This window comes from Chlamydotis macqueenii, chromosome 1, assembly GCF_036417535.1.
Source record: "Chlamydotis macqueenii isolate bChlMac1 chromosome 1, bChlMac1.mat, whole genome shotgun sequence".
Taxonomy (NCBI): domain Eukaryota; kingdom Metazoa; phylum Chordata; class Aves; order Otidiformes; family Otididae; genus Chlamydotis; species Chlamydotis macqueenii.
In genome coordinates this window covers 7,720,555-7,746,367 of record NC_141556.1, presented here as the reverse complement: position 1 = coordinate 7,746,367, position 25,813 = coordinate 7,720,555, and the positions used below count along the sequence as shown (strand labels likewise).

The window sequence follows — 25,813 nt, the reverse complement described above, 5'->3', positions numbered from 1 at the left end:
CTAACTCCTGTGTCTGTGTCCATGTCCAGTCCAAGATTCATGCTGCAAGAAGCCTGAGTGAGATTGCGATTGACCTGACTGAAACAGGAACGCTCAAGACCTCAAAGCTGGCCAACATGGGGAGTAAAGGCAAAATTATCAGCGGTAGCAGCGGGAGTCTTCTGTCATCAGGTAGGTCCTTCATTCTGTAACTGGAGAGAACATGGTGGGAAGGGCCATGACTGTGGTATAATGGGGAGCAGCCAGAAGCTGCAGTGCAGAAATGGAAGTCACTTCCCTTCAGCCTTTCTGTCTGTCCAGGTGTCAGTCCGTCTCTCAGCATGTTGCCCCACAAACAGCAAAGGCAGCAGCTTCCCCCTCTCTCATTACCACTGCTCGTTTCCTCTTTGGCCCCAGGATGTCATCGCCAGCCTCTGACTTTGCAGCTGAGACTGGTCTCTCCTCACAGTTTCTGCTGTAATCGCCCCTTGGCACCCAGCTCATCCCTATGCAGATGTGTTCCTGCAGAAGCCCCCAGCCAGCAGTGAGGAAGCAGTCAGCCAGTGCAGCTCGCTAGGGACACTGAGGCTGGGAATTGGTGACGTGATGTGATGTCCTGCAGCAGTGTTGAGGCAGGGTGGTTTCTTCAGAGAGTGTACATCTGCTTTGCCTCTCTGTTGGTGGCATTTGGCTGGTGTCCCAAGCTCAGAAGAGCTATTCCCTAGCACTCTCCGCCAAACTTGTGCTGGGGACCTAGAGGTTTCTTTTTATGCTTAGAGCACCTTTCTGTATGAGGAAGACATAATCTGTGAAAGAAACCCAGGAGAAGTTGATACAGAGGAGAGCTAGAGCATGAGAAGAGAAGGACCAGAGAAGGAGAGTCAGGAGGTTGTCTGTATTTTTTTTATACTTTTCTGTCAGTCTGAACCAGGCAAACTGTGTATAAAACAGTGCTAGATGTCACTCCAGGAGCAAAGCAAGGATAGATAGTTGGTGAAGAGCTTGAAGCTGCTCGGGTGGGAAGCTCTTTAGGAGGTCAAGGTTGCTGGTATCACTATAATTAACAGTTCCAGTTAATTAAACACCCTCTGTTAAGCATCACATCACGTTATCAAAATGGATTGTGTTGAGAAGTGTAACACCAGAGAATAACCTTCCTGTGCTCTACAAGGGAACAGTCCACCTAAGAACATAAATGCTTTGAAACTGAACCCACACTGGTGTAGTAGATCAGCTTTGCATCACTGCAGCCTTCATGTCTCTTAAAAGCCATGCTTTTCTGCATGGCAAATGTCCAGCAAGGGGTTAAAATGTGCAATGCTTACAGAGCTCCAGAGCAGCCTGCTGTGCAATTCCTTGCCTTGCCTGCAAACAGAGATGCCTTTCTGCTCTGTAGATCCTCCTGGTGCGGTATACAATCCACCGTCTGTGCTTCCCATCGCTCAGTAGCTGAGCAGCTCCCGGACTGGTGTCGGGTTGTTGGAGCTCTTTGTTTGTTTGGCATTTTTTTTCAGCTCTCCTGCTGGAAAGTAAATAAAGTTAAGTACCCTAAGGAAGTTCTTAAGGTCTTTCCAAGATCTCAGCCTCCTGGGCACCAGTCCTAGGTTTGTTAGAGCTGCTTGGTAGTAATCCTGTTTTCCTGTTAATACACTGACTTTTTGCCTTCCTGAAAAAATATATGGAAGTCTGCTTCTGCTCGCACACTGGGAGGGAGTAGTAGCCAGGTAGGAGCCAGCAAAACATCAGACCCAGAAACGCTTACATAAGGTCAGTACCTACCAGGGTTATGTGGATGGAAATCCCATACTGGGAGCTGCCTATGCTTTTGTTTCTGGGTTTTTTTTGCTCCCTGCTCAAATCCCGTCTGACTGACCATGGGGTTTGCAGACACATCGGAATTGCACTGGTGACTAGAGCCATGCAGAGCTCATTAACCAGTTGAGTCATTTCTTCAGGCTGGGGTAGGTGGATCAGTCTGCCTGGATGCCTGTGTAGGACTGTGTGAGCCTCAGTTTTGGTGGAGGTGCTGCTGGTGGGCCAGGCAGGCATGGCTCCCTCCAGGTTCCTGTGCTTTTAGGTCCTACCAGCTATGAGGACAGGGCTCTCCCCAAAATGTTGAGGACAGCTGTGAGGTTTGCTGCCTCCGTGTGCCTTAGAGCAGCTGCAAGCAGCTGCAAAGAGATCTAGAGAGAAAACATCTGTCAGAGGAGGACAGATACCAGGGAACTGGAGACCCTGGATTGCTTCCACACAGTCACCCAAACCACTGTGCTGCAAGAGCCCCTTCTCTCGAGCCCGGCTGGCAGAGGTGACCCAGCCCTGTCCCACTGGACGGGAGGGGGATTCCTGCCTGTCCTGCTGGGCACAGTCACCGGCTCCGTCCCAGCCTTTGGGTTTCCTCCCATTGTGCTGAAGATTATCGGCACACAGTTACAACAATGATGGGTTATCGCGGTCCTGCCTGCGCACTGGAGAGAATAAGTGCAAATGATTAAGTGGCCACAGTAGATTTCCAGGCTATAAATATCCCGAGTGACTCGAAATCACAAGAGCAGAACTGAATCTCTGTTTGTCCCCACTTCCCTACCACTCGGTCCTTTTGTTCTGGGAATTACTTGTAGCCATTTCCTCTCTCCACCTCACTCCTCCTCACTGAAGCGGCTGTTGGTGCCACGAGGAACGTGCCGAAGCTGGCATGTCTCCCCTGGGTTTGCAGCAAGGCTGCAAGGAAATATTTGTTGTTGCTTCCAGCTGTCACCTTGTCTGGCCAAGATCCTGCTGTGCAGTGTGAGGCAGTCGCTGCCCCACATCCCTTACAGTCTCAAGACACAGCAGAGGGGAGATGGAGTCTTATAGTGAGGCAGTGACTTACCCAAGGTCACAGCAATTCAGGGCCAAAACCTAAGTTCCTCCGTGTTTCCCAAACCCTCCATCTCAGTGCATGTTCACTGCAGAGTTGTAAGTTTGACACCTGATGCTCCCAAGGGCATTTCTGACACGCTCACTCTTTAACTTTTGTCCTCTTTTGGGTTCTGAAGGGGGCCCTCAAAACTGAGTTGCTGGGATTTTAGCTCAGGGATCTTTTGCTCAGCATCTCTGGGCCATCCCTGGGTATCTCGGACAAGATTTGCCAAGGAATAAAAGCTCTGCTTTCACACCCTAATCAAAGACAGCAGAGATAATTGTGAGAGCGTAATCAGGTTAGGTCTAAGTGGACTTTTCCTTCGGAGTAATTTGTGCCCTAAGAGCTCTGCAGGTCTTCTAGCTAGCGAGGAGCCCCATTATTGCTGGCTTATTGTTTGGTTGAACCCCAGACCGCCGCCTTCATCTCAGCAGGCAGAGGAGAGACCACAGAGGAGCACCCCTGCTTTAGCTCTGCAGACGTTTTTGAGGAGCCTCCCACCCCCTGAGCCCCATTCCTTCATCAGCGGTGGAGGTTTCCTGCACAGGGGCCTGTTTACGTTTGAAAATGCCATGACAAAGCCCAGCCAGCCAGTTCCCCCACCGCTCCATCCGGCAGGGCCGTCTCCCAGCTGTACCGCCCCGGCGCGTGTTGGAGCGGATAAACAGCACCCGCACGGCCTCCGGCACGGCCCGCAAAGACGAGTCGCCCACAGGATATCTGAGTGCATCCTGTGTGGAGCAGCCCCAGCTGGGCTCCCGCGCGCCGCGGAGGATATCCTATTTGTCTGGCAGAGACAAGAGATAGCGGCTGTCTGAGGTTTCTGGCTGTTGTGCGCTGACATCCTGGTGCGGTGAGTCAGCCCGGGCTCTGGCACGGAGCAAGCGTGGGGGGACCTCCCCTCCCTGCTCAGGGGACAACCTTCCACAGGGACCTCAACCAAACGCCAGCGAGCTGGAGCCAGCAGCCGGATGTAGCATGAAGGGTTTGCCATATTTAGATGTGTTCTTCCTGGAGCAGGAGACTCACAAAATGAGAAAGAGAAGAGATGCTTGGATGCTCTTGCCTCATTGCTGCTCAGCCTCCTTGTTGCATCTCCTTTCCCCTCACAGGTGCTAGCACCAATCCTTGGCTCCCTCTGCCCTTCAGCATTCTAGCCATCCTCCCTGCTTATTTTCATCTTTCTCATTTATCCCTTTTCCAAGCGGACTCCACTCAGCTAAAATACGTGGAGGAAATGGGGACAAACAATGAGTCACTGGTAGGGCTTTCCTCTTCAAAACGATGGCTCATGTTTCTGGTCTTGTCTCTTTTACAAGCTTCAAAACAAAGCTTGTCTTGGAGCTGACACCTGATAGCCAAGACCCCCTGCAGATCTGCACAAGCACAACTCATCGCCTTGGTCACATCCTTTGGGGTCGTGACTTGCTTCATGTCCCCATCAACATCACCAAGACTCTCCTGACATCACCAGTATTGCAGCACTCAGAAACCAGCCCGATAGCACTGATGAAGAAGCTCAGCCATAAATTCTGCTGGAGGAGTGAGTTGGGCAGGAAGGACCATGTTCTCCCCCCTGTTTCACAGCTCATGTTCTCCTCAATGTCAGTGGATGGACAAATTGCCCAGAGAGGCCAAGTGGGTATCAGAAGATGAGTCGACAAGCAAATAAGATATTAAGTGGGTGTTTAGGTCACCAAGACCTGTGTCCCATCCTGTATGGTATGGAGGAAAGGGCATGTACAATTGCCTTGGCTTTGAGAATAAACCAGCAGCATCAGCTGTCAAAACAGACCCAGATTCAGCAGGTTCCTAGTGCCCACCAAAGAGACAGCCCTGTGCTTGCTAGTCGGTGTGTTTTCACAATCCTTTTTATTTTAGGGACATCAAATGGTTTTGCAGAAGTGTGTGTCAAAATGCAGTTTGTTAAATCTTTGCACAGCAAATGGGAAGGGGGCTGAGTAATAATTTTCACAGAAAGGTTCAGAAAGATATACCGGGAAATGACATATTTCAACATTTCTCCTGTTAACTGCATTAGGAATTAGCCCTAATTGTGGGAGATAAAATACCTGAGAAAGCCTCCCACACCATTTCTGTCACAGTAGGAATCTCTTGTGTTGGGACTGATCTTTCAGGACTGATTTTTCTCTGTTGATGATCTCCTTTGGAAAGCACTGCGCAGCCGTGACTCAGTGAGCATCATATTTAATAAGGCTGATCTGAGGTAGTGTCTGCTTGATTGGTTTGGTTTGAGCTGGTCTTTGGTTATTTCTTTGGTTGTTTTTATGGTCTTTTGATTTGTTCTGACATTTTTGGGTCACTTGCCACTGGGTTTAGAAGTGGATCTGTGGTCATAGCCTTGCTCAAGGCTGGTTTAATACATATTTATAAATAAAGACCCTTTGATGAAAGCTGTGGGCACCCCAGCAATACAAAGCACTGTTCTCTGTGCCTTTACAAGCGTTTCACACTGGTGTGATTCTCTTGAGTGATCAAGTTTCCAGTTTCTTTTCACCTGTGAGAACAAGTAGAATAAATACACTGCAAAATAGTCCAACTTTTAAATAAATAAAAAAAAAAAAACCCAACCAACTAGAACAGAACAGTTTCTGAAGGAGAAACTTCAGGAAAATCTGAAGAAATAAGTAAGTCCTGCAGTGTGCCCAAGGGATCATCCTAGTCAGGTATGGTCAAGCTAAAAAAAATTCAGCATCACAAGCCGTGAACTGAGTGCCGTGTCCCCTGGCCTTGGAACTTTCACTGCACTAGAAGAGTTTGTGATACAAAGCCACCCTTGGAAAAGGTTGATTTGAACTGGTTCACTAGTGCCAAGGAGTGGCTGACACTGGTTTCAGCAGTAATCCCGTTGCTTAACTCAGAATGTGACAGTGCGCTTCCAGCTCTCCCTTTGCTCTCTGGGAGGGGTGAAAACGACGGCAAAATGTGCACTCAGTGGACACAGCCACCAACCCCATCAGAGTTCATACCAGCGTGGTTCTCTCACAGGGTAAGCACGGCTGGAGCAAACGCCGTGAACTGTCTGTGCTTCATTCGGGTCCGTACCAGCTCAGCCAGAAGCTGTTCATTTCCTTCTTGTCGGCACACCCCGAATCAGCTCGGGCGGCTGGCCAGGGTTTAGGCTGTTCGTGTGCTTTTAAACATTTCAGCATCTATGTCGCTGCTGCGGCAACCCACAGTGCAAAAAGGCATAGCTTTTAAAAATAAATCTGAGGCTGGTGTGGAGGTAGGGAGCAGAGCGAGGAAGGAAAAGGGAAGAGCAGTTGAAAGGAAAACGTAGGTCATTAAACTTGTCCTAAAAGAGAAAAAAAAAAAAAGAATTGAAACATCTGCTGGAATTGTGAGCAACTTTTTACCAGGACTCAGCAGTTTGTTGGCAATTCAGTGAAGAAATTCAGTGGTTCCGTTTTCGCTAATAATTGCTCACCAGAGTTACTGTTAGGAATTACTAAATGCTGGAGAGGGCTTTCCCTGCCAGGGCAAATACAGGGCTCCTCTAGAAGATCCCGTCAAGTTCCTGCAGCACAGATGGGTTTGCAGAATTGAGTTTTGTTGTTCTAAGATGACTACAGCAACTAAACAAATATCTTACCGTGAGGTTGTCCTCTTTTATCTGATGATGCTCAGCCTATCTGACCTCTAGAGAGCCCTTTTTCTGCCTTCCCCACTCCAGGACAGCCCAATAAAAGATATAACAGAGGGAGGTGGTGCTCCACAGAAAAAGTGCCAACTGTCTTCCTCTATGAAAACTTCAGAAAACAGTGGTGGAAAAGATCTGTGAGATTCTCTGCTCCCCCTGGGCCAGTGCAGAACTGTTTCATGGCATGGGTTGCCTCAGTCCTCTTTCAGTTCAGCTTTAACGGTCTGTTGGAATAGTAGCAATGAAAAATGAAGCTGAAAGCACAAATTTCACTCTGTTTTGCTGCCAAAACAAAGAGTTGTTCCCAGGTTCCTTCCAGAGCTCTGTGAAATGGCAGGAACATTTTCAGCCTCCCGGGGCTGAGTGTTTTCACTGTATGCTTGGAGGCCAAGCTGCAAATCATAGAATCACAGACTGGTTTGGGTTGGAAGGGACCTTTAAAGGCCATCTAGTCCAACCCCCCCGCAAGGAGTAGGGACATCTCCAACCAGATCAGGTTGCTCAGAGCCCCGTCCAACCTGACCTGAACGTTTCCAGGGATGGGGCATCCACCACCTCTCTGGGCAACCTGTTCTAGTATTTCACCACTCTCATTGTAAAAAATTTTTTTTCAGATGTCCAGTCTGAATCTACCTCCCTCTATTTTAAAACCATTACCCCTCATCCTGTCACAACTGATTCTGATAAAAAAAAATTCTTCCCATTTTCTTATAAGCCCCCTTTAAGTATCAAAAGGCCACAATAAGGTCTCCCTTCTCTTCCCCAGGCTGAGCAGCCCCAACTCTCTCAGCCTGTCCTCATAGGAGAGGTGCTCCAGCCCTCTGATCATCTTCATGACCTCCTCTGATCATCTTCATGACCTCCTCTGTATCTAGAAGTGTATCTAAAAGCTCCCTCTCACCCCCATCCTACAGGTGCACAGAAAATGCCGTATAGCATCCTGATGTGTCTGATTCCTGCAGATAATAAAGGTCTATTTTCTCTGTGCCATTGCTCTAGAGGGGCAGGGGAGCCCTCCAGAGTCACCCTGGGATGGCAGGTCCTGAAACCACTGAGGAACCACTGAGGACTAGGAGGAACCCCCTTGAAAGCATTGCTGAGTCAAGGGCTTTTCTGCAGCCGTGAACCTTCCGTACCCCACAAGAAGTCCCTGCAAAGCACTGGGCACAATCCAGCTGTCTAAATCTATGTGTCTCGTGCCATTTTAGGTGGATTAGAGTATCCCACTGCCAATCCAAAAGAGTGTGAGTCTCACAGGGTCCTGGATTTTATCTGCCACCCCATGGAAGACATCTGAGATACTTAGATCACCTAGACACTTCTGTTGATGCAAACAAGGAGTTTGGGAGGAAGTAGTGACTTCACTATAAACTCATCCCCAAGTCCAGAGGTGCACTAAAGAGGATGAATGCTAAGCACATCCTGAAAAAATCATCTGCTCAAGTTGGGGACACAAAAATGAATGCAGCCAACATTGCCCCTTCTTTGAGATGCTAGATCTTGGATAGCAATTGGTGCACCATCCCAAACCAAAATAAAATCAGGAACCCTGTCAATGAGTTCCCCTAAAGAGGTGAAGTTACAAATGCTGTCATAACATCTGAGCAATGGAGTCTGATTTAATGCACGGACTTACTTCAGTGGGAGTTTCTGGGTAATTGCCTCTTGAAAAGTCGAGTTATTTGGACATCCAGTTTAAATATTTTGACCTACGTCTTCACAAGAAACAGCTACTATCCTGGAAGGACCTTGGGTTATTGTTTTGGTGTGTTTTACGGGAATCTTGCTAGGTAATTTTCTTCCGTTACATTTTTTTTAAAACAGGCACTGTAAGTGGATTGAATTAACTGTTGGCTACTAGGGTAACTGCAGTTCTTAAGTAGACTGTATTGTCAAATGGTGTATCCTAGGCTTAATTTTAAAAAAATGCCTCTCCAGGGCTTTGTAAACTGTACTGTTATTTGCCCTTGGGAACCTTCATGGGAATGGTATGTCTTTTTTTCCTAGGATCTTTACATGAATAATTTTGTTGGTTTTATTTTTCTGGATGATTACAAATGTCTTTGTGTGCGCCACTGTCCAATCTCTATCTGTTAGCTTAAACATTAAGAATTTGCTGTAAACAAACACAACTGGGTAACACCTGCTTCATGTCATAGTCTGATTTCATTTTGGAATGACTGCATCCAGGCTTTGGTAAAATTACAAGCCCTCCAGATGTGTACTCTTCTGTCAGCTGGCCAAGTGAAATAATTGTTTATTGATAGGTTCCCAAGAGTCCGACAGTTCTCAGTCTGCCAAGAAAGACATGCTGGCTGCACTGAAATCCAGGCAAGAAGCTTTGGAAGAGACGCTGCGCCAACGCTTGGAAGAGCTAAAGAAACTGTGTCTCCGAGAAGCGGTAGGCAATAGACATTTTATAATGTGTTACGCTTTGTTGCTTGTATTTTTATAGCACACTCATGGTTTGGAGGTAGTCAGGAGAAGAGAAGAGAATCCTTCCACAGTCACCTCTTGCAAAGCCTATTGTACAAAGGCCTCAGGCAGGTCTCAGCTGTTTCAGCTCCAGATTGTGATGTCTCAGGACGTTTTCCCCCCAGAGAAAGGGACTCCATGTCACTTGGGTGCCCAGTTAGCTTGGGGCACTAGAAGGGTGCTCAGAATCCATGTCTGGTGCTTAAAATTGTGTTTAAGATTCATTCAGCCAGGATTCTTATTCTAGTCTTATTGACTGTGGTGGGTATATGCGGCTACCTCCATGGCACAGGAACGCTGTCCTGTGTACTGGTAATGCTCACATGCTTTTGACTTCATTAGCAAGGGTTAAAAAAAAAACCAAACAGGCTGATACACTTTCTTTGCGGAGCAGGCCTGACCTTATGAGCTTTTCTTCTCCCAGCACATTCTCATGTACAAGCACACAAGGTCTCATCTGCTTCATGCAGACTCCCTTCATCCAGTAAGCTCTGGCACTGCTGGAGAGGAATGACAGGGTGGTGGAGAGGAACCACTGTGGTCACCCCAGGACATGCAGGACAGCTCAGGAACTCATCTCGTAACCTTCCCACTCATCTGATGTTTGTTCTTGGAGTACCCAGGAGGCCAGTTTAGAGGTCAATTTAATGTTTGGGGAATCACAGCCATGTGGCAGATGTGTGTGGAGGTTAGCAGGAGCATACACTTGGGTCATTCAGCAATCCTCCTTTGTTTACCAGGCCTGCAAATCTGAATGTAACAACAAATCCTGATGTGTAACACAACAGGAAGCTGGCTGCAGACAGTGGGAGATCTTCCAGCTGTTGCATAGTATTTGATGTGTATCTCAGCTTTGACAAAAATGGGGGAATAGGTCACTGATTCAGCTCTCATTGCACTTTGTTTCATTTAGTCTGTAGTTTTAATGCCAACAAGAATATGTGGTGGAAAATACCTCTCAACAAAGAAAATCAGCAGAAGTCTCTGTTGCCCCAGTTCTCATCCTTTACTCCACACGAGCAGTTCTTTCCTGCCTGAGAAGTCCTGCTTGACTTCAGCAAACAACTTGTGCTGATAAAGGTCGCAAGACCAGATCCAGTCTCCTAAGTCCAGAGTTAAGATCATCTGCAGGAAGCAGTCACACGCTCTTTGGGGTCTGATGGACAAGGTCTAGAGGGTTCTACTTGTCCTGGAGGAATTTACCGCCCTAAGCTAACAGTGCCTGGCTGCGGAGGGCTAGTGCAGGGGAAGACGTGCCTGTGCCACAGTTGCTGGAGCTCACAGCCCAGCGCCTTTGCTTTAACCCCAGCCCCATCTGCGGTGCAGCCTCAAGCACTTCACGAGCAACCGAGATGCAGGCAAAAGCTCCCTCTGGGGCATGGAGCCAGTGGTAAGGAGCAATATTTCCTTAATGTGCTGCAGCAAGGCTGGCCAGAGCCCATCTGTCAGCACCTTAAGAGCTAGTAGAATGTGTTCGTGCTTTCTGTAGGTGATCCAAGAGAGGCAGTTGATGGACACTTGGAATCTGACCCCGTCTTGCAACCCTACAGCTCATCCATCAGCAGCCTGCAGTTGGAAGTATTTCCTCTCAGGCTGCCCTTCCTCCTTTCTGCTTTGGCATGGGAATGGCTGAAAAGGGAGAAAGCAGCAAACCAGGAGATAAAAAAGAGTTAAAAGTGGGGGCATAATCAAATAATCGTGGCCAGAGCCATTCGTAACAGTGGCATCAGGTTACTTCAGGCCATCACTACTCCAGTTACTTATTAATTGAGATTACATTTCAGGGCTGTGCCTGTGAATACTTTTCAGCTTATGGGGGCAGCATGGTGGCCCACATTAATTTTGTTCTGCTCCAATCTTGGGCATTTTACAGAAGATATTAACTCTTTCCCCACTGCCCTGCTTCATATTAAGTTAGGAGTTAGAAAGAAAATATCCTTGTTTCCCTCGGGAAAGGATACAGGAGTCTGTGTCTTGATGCAGTGCTTAGAGCCACATCTCACTAGAAGGAACATGTTGAAGAAGAAAAGCTGAAATAACCCCACGGGGCTGGAGGGGCAACGTGGAATGGGACACCTGAGACGTCACAACAGTGCCTCTCGCAAAAAGAGGTTGTACGCGTCGGCACAGAGCTGTGCCGCGAACCCATTTTGCTGGGAACTGCTTAAAGGAAAGATTTGAAAAGGCCAGGTCCTCGTTTCCTAGTGACCTGAAAGGAGTGGAAAGAAAAACCCCATTAGGGAGCAGGGGGGAGAGGCCAGGGTAGGCAGGGGCCTGGGCTGCGCACTCGCATTAAGGTCAGCTGCTGTTCTTTGGGATTCAGATGATTTAGGTTACTCTGCCAGCTGGATCCTCTCAAGGCTGATGCTAAGGAACACAAAAGCCTTTTGTCCTTCGTGGGGAGACTTTTGAGTACAAGGAGTTGGGCTGTGCTTGTAGTGAGGCTCCTGCCTCAATCTGTGGGCATTTGAGTGCCTTCAGTTCAGATATACATGGCTGTATTGTGTAGTCCAGGGGAAAAAAAAAAACCACAGCATTAACATCAATATTGGTGCTCACTGCTTCCTGTGTTTCATGTATTCCTCAGTTCTGTGGGGTTTGCTTCAGATTTTGAACAAATCTTTGCAAATGACCCCATCACTCTGACAAAGCTGCCCATGACATCACGGGGGTTTGGAAGGGGCTCTGATACATGAAGTGTTATCAGGCAGGTAATGAGGTACCAGGCACAGCTTTTAGTGACCATTTTCGCTGCATTCCTCTGAGACACATCATGAATCAGGTGGGAATGTTTTTCCCTGCAGGTCATAACCTGCACGGCTGTTGCCAGTAGAGCTTTCTGACTCAGCAGACCTGTATCCTGTGAGAAGGCTCTTGGAAGTCGCTCAGCAGATAGAAGCTCTTCTTTCCTGCTCATCCTGCAGCAGAGATGAAAGCACGTGTGCTGCAGTCTGTTCAGCCTCAGGGCCCAATGCCCTAGGGATGGGCACCACCTACAGACCTACCCTGGGCAGGTCACAAAAATCTATATTCATGCACAGGTTAAAGAAAAGTTCCCCACCCTCAGTGTCAGGTCCTGGGACGAGTTTGCAGGGCTGGATCCTCTCCTATACGTTTATCAGCTGGCTGAACTGGATATGGTGTTAATGAACGCCTGTCATTTTATGGTCACAGTTCAAGAGCGGTGTCCTGCTTTGCTCTGCCACAGGATTTCCCAGATCACTAACAGCATTTTCTGCTTACAGGAGCTCACAGGAAAGCTGCCACGAGAATACCCCTTAGATCCCGGGGAGGAGCCACCTATTGTAAGGAGAAGAATAGGAACTGCCTTTAAACTGGATGAGCAGAAGATCCTGCCTAAGGGAGAGGTGAGGCTGTCCCCTTCCCTTCCAGCCCCATGTCCCCACCTCAGGTCTCTACGATGTCCAGCATGCATCACATAGGAGCCATCAGTCCTACAGTAATTTTTGCTTTAAATGACTGCAGTCAGTCACTATGCCTTTTTTTTTTTTTAATATCCATCAGAATGGGGAAGCAGCAAGAGAGTTGATGGCCTTAGTTCAGACTGAGAGTAAAGGTGAAACCCTCAAGGTGCAGCCCTGGCTTTGCTAGAGGTAACAGAAATATCCTGGGTGGCCAACTGGACCATGGCAGTCCAAGCGCTCTGGTGACCAGGGCAGTGACTCGTGTGGGTAGGGATAACATCAGGAGCCCCTTGAGCCATCTGAGCCCCCCTGCTGCCCTGGGTTGTTTTTTGCAAACAGCCACTTGCTTTCCGCTTCAGCAGCAATCCGAATTCAGATCGCCCCTAACCGGGGAGAAAGGCATCACAATTATCCATCTTAGCCCTGCAATAACAAGATGAAAGCATTTTGCTCCCCAGTCCTTAAACAAAAGAGCCTTCGTCCCTACCTATGGGGAGCTGGAATTAATGTTTTTCTAAGTTTGCCAGGGAGTGTTTGTTCTTTTCTCTTACTCCCACAGTGTGCTGGGTCAGTGCCCTGAACCGTGGCTGTGAAAACAGGCCTGCAGCAGCTGTAAGGCGGGACCGGATTCACAGAAAAGCTATTGTCTGCAGAGACACATTTGTCTCAAGACACTTGTGTATATTCCAGTCTTGAGTTTCCTTTTTATTTTTGTAAGAGGAGAGACTGAAGCTGGTGTGACTGTGTGGTTTAAGGCTCGGTTCAGGCAGGGAATTAACTGTTTGTCGTTTTGTTGGCGTTTTCCTTCTGCTGAAAAAATAAACAGCTGGAGCTCTTTAGTTTTGTTCTCAATGGAGCCTGGGAGAGGAATTCCACTGAATTCAAATATTCATGAACTAGCACATTTAATTAAGCTTTTCAAAGGGAAGCACGGCTTAGCTGAGTTACTCCTAAAACCCCTGCAGTTTGTTGGCTGCTCAGTTATAACCTGATCTCCAGCTTCCCCAGCTCTTACTGCTGCAAGGCAGCTTTTGGGGCCAGTGGGTGAAGAATCTCCTCACTCCGGCGGCAGGGTTAGGTGGGGAGAGCAGGAAGGTAAATCAGCTCCTCCCCATTGCAGGCACTCCGCCTTCCGGCATCAGCAATCCAAACACGCTGACTCAGCTTTTCTCTACCTCCCTTTTCATCTGTCAAACTTTAAGACTGTGTTGAAAACCATAAATTTCTGTACTCGAAGAGTGATGTTGAGCTCTGTTTATTTGGTTGCCAGTTTGAGAGCATTTAGAGAGGCCAGCGATGATTTTCATGCACTTTCCAGCAAGTGCAAACACTAGAAACTCAATTTAAAACAAAGGTGAGATGCTCCCTCAGTCACGTAAATTCAGGACTGATATTACCAAGTGTGACAAGGATCTGAAGCAAGGCACTTCCATCAGAAGGCAGATGATAGCCCTCATCTTCTGAGGCTTTATTTATAGGGGCCTCACTGGAAGAAAACAGACAATTATGGCTGGGAGGAAGATGAATGTGGTTTTTTTCTGAATTATTTAGAACTGAATATAGTGAATTATTTAGAACTGGATCTGTGAAGGTCTCAGCTTACATTAAACTCTCTGTACCTTTAGTAAGAGCTTTGTCAGAGCAAGATTTGCAGGGAAGGGTCCTCTTTTATTTCTTGGTAATCGCCTCTACCTGGTCTGTAATTCCTAACTTTGGGAAGGATTTTACTAGAAGATGGTGAATCAGGTTCCAGGCCTTAAAACTCCGTGGTGTTAAATTCAGTTGTAATAAGATTGGCACTGACAGCGCTTAGAAACTCTTCAAAGCAAAGAGGGAGCTGTTAAAAAGATGAGGGGCGGGTTCGGTCTTCAGTAAACTGAGGGAAATTATAATTACAGTTTTAAGGCAATGCTGACTCACCACTGACAGCAAAGGGATATTTTTAAGCCAGAAGCCCAGAAAAAACGACTTCAGTCTGATTAATTCCCACAGCATCAGCTCTTGCAGCGTACTCTGCTGCTAAACAAAGAGAAAGGATTTGAATTTGCATCTCTGTGAATGTATGGCTGTCAGTGCTCGTAATCTGAACTCTCCCCATTCACTAGAAGTAAAAAAAAAAAAAGTAAAAAAAAACAAGTTTAAAAGCTTGTCATTTTTTCCCTAATTAACAATGTGCTGCGTTCTCCTTTCTAGCAGTCTAACACCAAAAACTCCATTGAGCTGGGGGAGGTAGCCAGATCCGTTGCAGATTAGCAAGTACCTTTGAAGCTCACAGCTTGGGGTCCCGGGGCAGACCGGGAAGCTCTCTATCAGCTTCTGCGTCGACATAAATCCCTTGACTTTGGAGGAGAACTAAAAATCCGTAGGTAGCTTCCAGGGTACACCTGGTTGCATTTAAAAACTGCTGAGACCCTGCAAGGGCTAGTTTTGGAGACGCTAGTCCTTTTTGTCATACAGAAAGCCTACTGATACACGCTGCTCGCTCTGAAATCACCCCCCTGGCTTGCAGCTCAAGAAGGCAATTTTCTGGTGCAATCATTGCAGCAGCCTGTTATTATTTCAGCTTATACTTTCCCCTGAATTTTGACAGCCATACACCAGGAAGGATTTAGCCTATCTTTGGCTTTTTTACCCCAAACGGTTTGGTGGGTGCCAAGCAAACCTGTCAAGAAGGTTAAAGTTGTAGGTTAGCGCCAATATCAAATGGGGCTCAAATATGGAGAAAGGAAAGAGGGAGAAGGAGCGGGTGGGAAACAGATGTTACCCACAGGATGAGTGTAAAAGGATGAATGTGTCAGCAGTGGAGCACCATTGAACTAGGCCGTACTGAACTGCATGAAAAGCCAAACAGCACAGCAGGGTTAGGGCTGGAGGCCACATGTCCTCCTTGTATGGGTCATCCCTTCCCCAGCTGTGCTCCCAGGCACTTGTGTGAGCAGAAGAAGGGAGATGGCTAAGCCCAGGGAGGGCCTGAGGTGAGGGGAGCAGCGTGATCGTGGATGCTTTGCTGGTGGAGAGCCTTGGTTGGAGGCCACTGGCCAGCTTCAGAGGGAGCTTCCCCATAGCTGGGCCAGGAGAGTTTGGTGGTAGCCAGAATCCATTTGCCTTTCCCCAGGAGGCAGAGCTGGAACGCCTGGAGAGGGAGTTTGCCATTCAGTCCCAGATCACAGAGGCTGCCCGACGCCTGGCGAGCGACCCAAACGTCAGCAAAAAGCTGAAGAAACAGAGAAAGACGTCCTATCTGAATGCGTTGAAGAAACTGCAGGAGATAGAGAACGCCATCAACGAGTATCGCATCAAGTCGGGAAAGAAGCCAACTCAGAGAGCCTCCCTGATCATAGATGGTGAGTGGGGCTCAGCGCCCGTGGCATCGCCAAAGGGTTTGTGGAGGGCAGGGAGCAAAATTCTCACCTTGTTTTCATGGCTTGAGGCCCACATGTCTCTTCCCTCTCCTGTCTGGGGGACTCTACGGGTGCTGGCAGTCAGGCTGTCCTCTCCTGTACTGCGTGCTGTCAGATGGGTGTCTGGGCTGCGTGCTGTGCATCAGGGATGTGCCGGTTCACAGCACAAGAAGTAGTGTTGTGCCGTAGATTATAAGCGTGTCAGGAAAGCAGACTGTGACTCCTTTGTTCACCTATAAAATCACTCTGTTAACGTCTGCTCCAGAGCGGCGCTGTACAAATGTAATTAATGTTAGCAGATTGGGGTGAGCTCTCTAGCTGAAAGGCATCTGTAAAATCAAAGTGGTAGCAGTGTCATTGCTGTGTTCAAATGCTTTTTTTCTTTTTCTTTTTTTCACAATGTAATTCTCAGGGTACTTTATGGTTTGCTGGGTTGTTGATTGGTTTTTCATGAAATCCATTAACTTGCTGCTGTGGTTCTTTCTCCCTTGCTGATTTTGCCCTTTCCCTTTGACTTGCAGAGATTTTCTCTGGGCTTTTGTAGCAGGAACTGAGATTAGAGCTGCTGTATTTGTGAGCTGGGTACCACGCTACACCGCAGTCAGGGATGACAGACAGCCGTGAGGACATGGGATGGGGGAGGCAGCTCAAACGTGTGCACGCCAAGGGTGTGAGAGCTTCTGCCGCTGCTACAGAGGATGCTCAGAAAGTGTTTCCCTGAATTACACGAAACTGGTACCTAGTGTGGGCTTTTAGTTAGCAACTGGATGATCATTTTAAGAAGGCAGAGATCAAACCCAGAGTCCTTGAGGCCCAAGACAGAGATCTCTGTAATGGCACTGTGCCATTTTGCATCTTCTGGGGAGCTCAGCTCTCCTTGTGACTCAGTCTTAATCCCCATTAACTGAAAAAAAAGTTAGCAGCTCCTTGAAAGGCAGCCTGCTAGGGACAGACCTGGCCTGCAGCTCTGCCCTCCGAGACTGAGTGGGCTGAGTCAGTTGTTCATAGGAATCTTCTTGCCTTTCGGCTACGTGAGGAGGAAGACGTGGGTGACTGCTTAAGCCTCAGTGGAAGGAGATCATGGTGCAGTTCAGCATTCAGTCACTGCGATTCTCGGGACCATCTGACCATCTTTATTTTCTTCCCCTCAGAAGGAAACATTGCCAGTGAAGACAGCTCTCTCTCGGATGCCCTTGTTCTCGAGGATGGTATGTTGGCTGCTCTGTGTTCTAGAGGGCAGGAAGGAAGCGGGGAGGGATGTGTGAATTTCTGATTGACACTCAAAATGGAAGAACTGTTGTTCTGTAATAATCCACCCAAACTTCCCAGTACTAAAAATGCTTAGTTTGCCCTGACTCTGCCTTGTAGTCAGACATCGGGCCTGGAGCAGTGAGTATTGCCATGGTCACTGCTCTGAATTCTGTCAAAAGACAGTCCCAGAATGTCCCCTTATTTTCTCTTAAGGTTTCAATTGTTTTAATGCATCACACACTTTTCCTGGCCATTCCCTCCCAAAAGTGGAATATCAGCCTGTGCACTTCTGAAAGTCAGGTCTTCAGGTTGCTCCTGAACACAACCAGGGAAAGCAGAGTAAGGAAGGAGGCTCTGAAGGTGTGATGGTGTCCCCTGGTGTTGTCCTGCCACTGGAGGTGTCACACAGCCATCACCTCTTTCCCTTCTTCTCTTTACAGAGGATTCTCAGGTCACCAGCACAATATCCCCTCTCCAGTCCCCACACAAAGGACTCCCTCCCCGGCCACCCTTGCACAACAGGCCTCCTCCTCCCCAGTCACTGGAAGGCCTCCGCCAAATGCATTACCACCGCAACGACTATGACAAGTCCCCCATCAAACCCAAGATGTGGAGTGAGTCATCCTTGGATGAACCATATGAGAAGGTCAAGAAACGCTCCTCACACAGTCATTCCAGGTGAGCCAGCTATCTTGAAGCCCCATCACACAGACATCCTCTGCTTTCAGGAGGGATGGGTGTGAGCCCTTTCAAAATTTACAAAGCCATCTCTTACCAAAAGGAGATTTTTAGGTGTTTTGTCCAATAGGCATGTCATAAAAATAGCCTGCAGCCACATGACTGCTGCTCAGTGTTATTTTTAAAAGCATTTAGAAAGGAAGGATGGTGGATCATCTGAGGGCTTTGACAAGGCTTGGCCTTGACCTCTGCCTACTGCAGAAGCACAAGCTCTGGGACATGACTCAGAGCAGCAGCCAACCCAACTCAGATCAGGGTGCCTGAGATCTAGAAAGAAGAATGGGGGCCCCTTCCCCAAATTCCTGCCCAGGAACTGACGCAAGATATTTGCTCTGCAGCAGTCACAAGCGGTTCCCCAGCACGGGGAGCTGTGCTGAGGCAGGAGGGAGCAGCTCACTGCAGAACAGCCCTATCCGCAGCCTTCCGCACTGGAACTCCCAGTCCAGCATGCCCTCAACTCCGGATCTACGGGTACGCAGTCCGCACTACGTCCACTCCACGCGGTAAGTCCTCTGCCTCCGGTCTCGCCTTGCTTACCCTGAAATAAGTATTCTTTGCCTTATCCTTTTCCCAGGATACTAATTAATTCCCAGTTCAAGAGAGGACACAAACCAGTCCTATTCACATCAGAGGCTCAAGTACTGTTGCCAGTAGGAAATCTCTCCTGAACTGAGATCCTGAAATCACTTCAGATGAATGTGATCCTGCCCCTCATCTCCCTCTCAAAGTAATCAAGCTTTTCTTCTGCTAGGACATTTCTTTTCATGTTTATAGGCATTACAAACCCCTTGCCACGTTTAAAAGGGAGGTGGTGTTACTGCTAAATTCTGCACTAAATTCCTCCCTAGGTCCAGCTGGAGATAACGTGTTGTTTCCTGTCCGATACAAAATGTTGAGTAGTGTTAATTTTCTCTCATAGATAAAATACTTGCACATGTATGGTCTTATGTGAAGAGAGAGCTTGTATAAAGCAATCCACCTGAGGACCCAGGTGGCAGTGGAATAAGCCCAGGTTTGACAGAGGAAACAGCTGAAGTGCGTAAGGGAGGTGATTTGATGTGGCCCAATTTGACTGCAATTTTCAGCAGAATTTCTACAAACTGGTCAGCTTCGTTGCTATTTTACTCTCGTGGCAAAGTCCATGGACACTGTGGGAAGCGGAGCTGAGCCAAAGCTGTGTGCTGTTGGGTGTCCTGCCCTAAGGGGTAGTGCTAACATCACTTAGCTCGGCGTAAATCAGGAGTCATGCCAACACCTCAGACTCAGTCAGAGAAGATACAAAGCATTAAAGCCCTGAGTTGTTTGTTACAAGCTTTTTGCTGAGAGTACTTTTCAAGAGTGCAGTGTTTGTTAACACTGGAGCTGAGCTGCGTGAGAAACGAGCCTGGCACAGGACTTGTGAAGTGGCCTTGGCTGGGTGGGGGACGTTTGGGTGTTTGAAACAACCATGGCTCAGTCTGTGGCTCAGTCCCTGGCCTTGGCCGTCCGTCGTGCGGGTCCGTGACTCATTGCAGGATGTTCCTGCTCCTCGGAACAGACGGCTGAAGCTCTGCAAACAGCTGGGGTGAATAGAGACCACCCAAGCTTTGCCGTGAATCGAGACTTGTAAACTTGCGATTCGGGGTGGCTGCCTGAAGGGCTGTCACCTGCTGACCGTGCTACACGTGCTGCCCACGGCTGGGCCCTGGTAAAACCCAGCTGCTTCACAGGGGTGATTTTTCCAACGGCCAGTGGAGAAATCTCTGCATTCTAGGCTACGTGTGAGCAGTCTGTCTGTCTCACACCAGGTGGATTGTACCTGTGCAGGGTATTCACAGGCCACTTGCAAGGGAATCTCCCCACCTTTGAGGCTAAGGTCTAGGGATTTGCAGAGCTGGAGCAAGGTGAACCTGGTAATACAGGAACAGTGCTGATCCAAACAGCTCTGCCTCGGGCTGCACCAGCAAAGCCGCTTCAGGTGCCCAGGTTTGGCCCTTCAGACTGGGTCTTTACCAGGGTGGCAAGCCACAGAAGAACCGGGCTGGGCAAGGGTTTATGTCCCAGGTGGTGCTGCAGACCGAATGCCACCACCAAGGAGACTGGAGAGGAACAGGAGTAGGAGCCAGTCATCCTAGGCCCTGCAGCAGGGAAGCAGGTTGCTTTGCAGCCAGCAGCCCCATGAGTGCTGGAGGGGTGCGGGTTTTCAGTGCCCTCAGATTCCCTTGCCAGCAAGGCTGGCCTTCTGTGCAGAAGGGGATGGGGAGTGCTTCATCCTGTTGACTTACGAGCCTGGATTTTTTTCCTGGTACCTGCAGGTCAGTAGACATCAGCCCGACCAGACTGCACAGCTTAGCTCAGCACTTTAGACACCGGAGCTCCAGTTTGGAGTCGCAGGGCAAGCTCCTCGGCTCTGAAAATGAGACAGGGAGCCCCGATTTCTACACCCCAAGGACTCGTAGCAGTAACGGCTCTGACCCCATGGATGACTGCTCTTCCTGCACCAGCCATTCCAGCTCTGAGCATTACTACCCTGCTCAGATGAACCCCAACTACTCCACCCTGGCAGAGGACTCCCCATCGAAAGCCAGAGAGCGGCAGCGGCAAAGGCACAAATCGGCGGGCAACCTGGTTTCTTCCAATTCAGGGAGCATGCCCAACCTGGCTGCGAGGAACGGAACGGGGCACCACCGTGTCTACCTGCACAGCCAGAGCCAACCCTCCTCCCAGTACAGGATCAAAGAGTATCCCCTGTACATCGAGGGCAGCTCCACGCCCGTGGTGGTGCGGAGCCTGGAGAACGACCAGGAGGGACACTACAGCGTGAAAGCACAATTCAAAACCTCCAACTCCTACACAGCGGGGGGGATGTTTAAGGAGAACTGGCACGGGGATGAAGTGGACTCTGTCAGGCTCACCCCCTCTCGCTCCCAAATCATAAGGACTCCATCTCTGGGCAGGGAGGGCCACGAGAAAGGCTCGGGTAGGACTGCTGTGTCGGACGAGCTGCGGCTCTGGTACCAGCGGTCCACGGCCTCCCACAAGGAGCACAGCCGCCTCTCGCACACGAGCTCCACTTCTTCGGACAGCAGCTCCCAGTACAGCACATCTTCGCAAAGCACCTTTGTGGCGCACAGCCGGGTCACGAGAATGCCTCCGATGTGTAAAGCAACATCAGGTGAGAGCTGGGCACGGGCAAAGGGGCGGGAGGGATGGGGGCTTCGCACAGCCCGGATTCGTGCCAGGCGCTACTCCCCGGCTGGAGAGCAATGCCAGACCGTAGCACATTATCCAGCCTTCGCGTGCTGCTCACCAAGCCTGTAGGCGTAACGCTGCAGGGCAAGCCTTGTCCCAGACGCTCATCCGGTGAGAATGTTTTTCCATGGAAATCATCACTTTGCGATGATGGGCTCTAAAGACAGGGAGGGACTGAAGCCCCACTGTTGCCAGGTCTTTCCTCAGAGTGCAGTTGGATTTGGGGTGATGGCACTAGGGGCTGAATATGGAAAAACCACAGAGAGGGTCACTCCTAGTAAGCACAGCGAGGGGAGCAATGAAGTAAGTGGGGGCTCAGCACAGATGAGAGTGCATGTCCTCAGTGAAGCAACAAAAGCATGAGAAAGGTTAAGTAGGGAGTATCCCAGCCCCTCCGCCCCCCGCGAGGATGTCTGAGCGATGACATCTTTGTGGACTGCTGAAACTGGGTTTTCCCATGCAGCTCCAGTAGCTCTGCTGATAATATCCTGAAATTCAGAGCGCTTGAGTTTGTGCACTGTTATGCCTGTCTGTCGTGTACAGAGCTCTGCACTCCTCTGTGCTGTTAATATTAAACGGGAAGAAAACAGTCAAATTCTTTAAACTGAGGGGGCCACTATGTGTTATGAAACAGTCCAAGGTTAAATATTTACTGGCCATCAGTCACCACTGGACAAGCCAGTTTGGACAGATCAAGGACTTGCTAAAAAAGATGGATCTAGCCCTGCATTGCTGGTTAATCAGAGTCTGCACTGCGGCCATCCCCACCCTTCCACATGCCCCAGCCTTGGCGTGGGGAGACACCGCTGCTCCGGCCGCGCTTCGCAGGCCCTCGTGGCCTCCCTGAGCAGAGCGGTGCATGCTGTCGGCCTTCTGACATCCCAGCACTGCGGCCAGTCCATGGTGACCAGCACACTGACGCCAGCGGGGCTCTGTACTCGCTGCCAACTCCAGCGTGAGGTCAGAGGGGCGGCTCGATACCAGGCTCCTCACGGGCCACCAGCAGCTGCTCGAGAAGAGGCTGATTTATGTGTGATGGCAGTGCTCGTAGGAGGCCCGTACGTGGACCGAGATACAATAAAGTAACTGCTGGAACCGTTCTGTCTCTCCAAATGAAAATTTGTCTTCCCCCTTTTGATTAATGGGCATTTCTGTTCCACCCAGCAACAGAAAATGCTTGAGCCCTGGAAAGCTTTGCCTTGCTTGGCTTTGGAAGCGGTACCAGCTCAGTTAGGTAATCTAGAAAGGAAAATGGTGGGGTTGGGGGTAGAGCACGTAAAAACTGCTGCCAATCAGCCCGTTCCCCCACTCAGCTGGGTCTTTAAATCTAAACGTGTATCTGGGCAGCACGGTGGTACGTGTGCTCAGCAACTGCAGCTTGTCCTGACCAGTTGGCAGCACATACTGGTTTTTCATTCAGTCATTTCCCAGTTACAGCTGTGGGAGGATACTGACCTCAGGGGCTGTCAGCTGCAAGGAACAGATGAAGATTTGTCTTCAAGTGTCATTTGGCAGCATCTAAAGAATTTAATAGCACAGAAGGGGATGCCAGGTAGAAACAGTCATCATTTTGGCTGATTAGCCTGAGCCGGTAGGCCTACCGGACTTAGTGGTGTCATTCAAAGCGGATCATGCTTCTAGGCATGTATTGAATTTGGAGGGTCACCTCTGTATGGAGTTGAGGAGGAGGAAAGATTGGTCAGGTGGATTTCTTAGCTAGACCTTCAGAGGGGAAACTGCCCCAAGAACCACTACCAGTGGTGTATTTTTAGTTCAGCTTGCTTCTGTCTTTACTGAAGTAAAATAAGCCTCCCTCTGGTCCCACAGTAGCAGTGTCAGCAAAGCTTAGCTTCAGTTTATTACAGATGCACAGTGAAAGGTAGCTGTAGCTTTTGAAATCTTCAGAGCTGTCTTCCACCTTCGCACGTGAAGCAATGTACTTGTCCAGACTCTCACCACTGCCAGCCCTGGCTCCGAGGGACACAGAGCATCTCCCACCACTGCTGGAAGCAGGAGGCTGAGCCAGGCTGGGCTACTCCAGTTCAGGGCCCGTGGAGACGCGCAGCCAGGACCTGCCAACCCAGGCAGCAGCAAAACCGATTAGCTTTCACAGTGGAAGAGGTGTGGTGTTTCCCAGGCAAGCTCAGGAGAGTATGAGTGGTTGTATTCAGCTGGAGGCCGGGCTGAAAGAAAGCATTCCTGCAGAGCTGAGGACAGATCTAGCTCGTGACACGCAGGCTGGCTGCTCCCGTGCCGCGTTCAGGCACAGCCATCCAGGAACGGGATGAGGTCTGACTCCCAGGCTGTGTTTACTCACAGCAGGACGTGTTTCTGCTGGTCTGAACCGCCCTGACCCTTGCGCCCTCACCTCACCAGTTATTTTTCTCCACTCTTCGATTGTTTTCCAGCTGCCTTACCTCACAGCCAGAGGAGCTCTACGCCGTCGAGTGAACTAGCAGCCACGCCGCCGGGCAGTCCCCACCACATTATTTCATGGCAGACTGGGTGAGTGGCTGTGGGATGGGGTTAGAGAATTCACCTCGCTCAGTAGCAGTGAGAAAAACCTTTCTGCACACAAGCAAAGGGAGAACACAGGAACGGGGAACATTTTCCAGGTGCTCAATAGCCTACACCATTTCCAACCTCCCACCCGTGCTCTCGTAGCGGTGGAGCTCCAGGTTAGGCTGACCAGGACACGGCCGTGCCATCTGCGCCCAGCAGCACTGCTCCAAGCAGATCTCCAGGGAAAGAAGCCTTGCAGGTTCTTCCTGCTTGGACAGTCTCTTTTCTCCAACTTTCCACATAGAAATAGCTCATCTTTTTTAGTAAACCATCACGCTAGCTGTCCAGACCAGGGAGATTTTTGTTGTAAAGGCAAAGGTTAGGTGCCTACCATATTTGTGTGTGCAGCAACCGCATTTTTCTGCTAGGTTTTCCCTAGCAATGTGTCTAAATGACTACTAAATGCACCATTTTTCAGTTACCACTAACTTAAGTGAGTCATTACATGCAGGTAGCCATTACTCATGTAAATATAGCAATTGAGTTCTTTGGCACCTCTTTGTGAGGCAGGGAGTTTGTAAACAAAAAAAAAAAAACCTGTTGCAAGCTCCCCTGGGTATTCTCTAGCAATTCTGTAATTCTGTCCTGCCACATGAAATACAGAAAATTTCCAGATCCCCACCAACTCGGCACATCCCACATTTTTGCATCTAAATTCAGTTTGGTGGGATCAACTAGAAAGTTTTAGACTACAGTCCTCAAAATACCGTAGTCCCTAGAGTAAGAAAACAGATCTGATCCCCTGAGTTGTGAATTGGGACCAGTGACTTTTTGCAAACATTTCACCTGCAGCCACTGGAAAATCGCATGCTCTTTACTTTCTTCTGGTCACCTATGACCAAGTTTGACCTCTCTTTTCTCATGACTGCACTTTAAAATGCAGATGAGGAGAACCAGAGCCACAACTCCCTCAGGCCCACTTTGGATTTTAAATTCACACATTTGACATCCAGCCTCACACGGCCTTTGCATGTGCTTCCAGCTTTAGAACAGGAGAATTTTCCTGGTCCCATTTCACGTCGAGGGATCGCAAGACAGGCAAGATGGCAGCTGTTTACTGTACACTGAAACTTCCGCTATTAAGGGTTTGAGTCTAAGACTCCAATCTTAGTTTCGGTCTCCATCCCAATCCTAATACCTCTAAATATCTCTATGATAATCAGAAGTAAAAGTGGTGAGCAGCCAGCTGAGAAATCTGTTTGGGAAAGCCCAACTTGTCTTATTTTTCCATTCAAGAAAACTCCTGCTCCCTCTTCTCTCACAGCAAAAATGAATCAAGCCAAGTTCTCAGCTGGTGAATGTGAAGTTCTCTCGATTTATAGCTTAGGCCCTGCACCAATAACCGGTGCAAGGAGAACTGGAGACAAATCAGCACTTACTTCATGCCTGAGCGTAACACCCAAGGTGTGTGTATAGCTACGGGTAGGGGCAGATAAGTTTGCTGTTAGGTGCACAGCACAAACTCCCCCACTGCAGGAGCAGGCTCAGCACCACCCAGAAGACTGACAGTTCTCCCCAACGTGTTTTTGTGTCACTAACTTTTTCTAAAGATGATTAATCAGCTTGTTTCCCCACTGGATTAATAAGCTCATAACAATGTCTGTGTCACTTCTTTTCTTTAACATTTCCTCTCTCCTCTTTCCTCCTTTTTTTGCTCTCCTTTGTTCAGAGAAGCAACAGACAACTCACCCACTATGGATGAGTCTCAGTCTCCAACCCACCAAAGTACTGATGAATAGAGGTATAGTAAGGGAACGTTTTGTTCTTTCATCCTTCTGCCTTATATTCCGGGAACACAGTGCGAATAACTGGCATCCCGCTGCCCCAGAGGAGCAGCCCTTGTAATTGTGTGCCTGTTTGTTTGGCAACAAGGCTTCCTTCAGCTCTTGGAAGAACAAGTTGAAAGCATCTCGAAGCCCTCTCTGTGCCTTTTCAGCAAGGTTGTGGCTGTGGGGCTTTCCCCTGTGAAAGAGGAGTTCGGGCCAGCCCGCTCTGCGTTCGTGCGGAGGTTGAACAGGCACAGGGAGCAGGCAGCAGTGACAAATTTGTGGCTGGGGACATTTCATAGCAGCGTGGGCAAAGTGCTGCAGAGAGAGTCGGGCAGCAGCGTGGCCAGGAGACAAACCCGGGTAAATGGGGACCTGGCCTGAGCTCCCGGCAGCGCTCCAGCCGTGGCACCAAGCAGCCC

The 25,813-nt window shown here is 49.1% G+C and overlaps 1 protein-coding gene across 2 annotated transcripts in view; it reads left to right on the top strand.

The window, feature by feature from the left end:
- The window catches only part of FRMD4A (FERM domain containing 4A), a 223,853-nt gene that overhangs the window by 194,285 nt on the left and 3,755 nt on the right, over window positions 1–25,813 (top strand). For both annotated transcript variants that reach the window (XM_086745341.1, XM_086745347.1), the window contains exons 14-22: window positions 30–171; window positions 8,810–8,943; window positions 12,263–12,385; window positions 15,558–15,786; window positions 16,995–17,051; window positions 17,535–17,772; window positions 18,171–18,335; window positions 20,127–20,986; window positions 23,472–23,568. In XM_086745341.1, coding sequence (XP_086601467.1) covers window positions 30–171; window positions 8,810–8,943; window positions 12,263–12,385; window positions 15,558–15,786; window positions 16,995–17,051; window positions 17,535–17,772; window positions 18,171–18,335; window positions 20,127–20,986; window positions 23,472–23,568 — 2,045 coding nt within the window. The remainder of the gene's footprint in view (window positions 1–29; window positions 172–8,809; window positions 8,944–12,262; window positions 12,386–15,557; window positions 15,787–16,994; window positions 17,052–17,534; window positions 17,773–18,170; window positions 18,336–20,126; window positions 20,987–23,471; window positions 23,569–25,813) is intronic.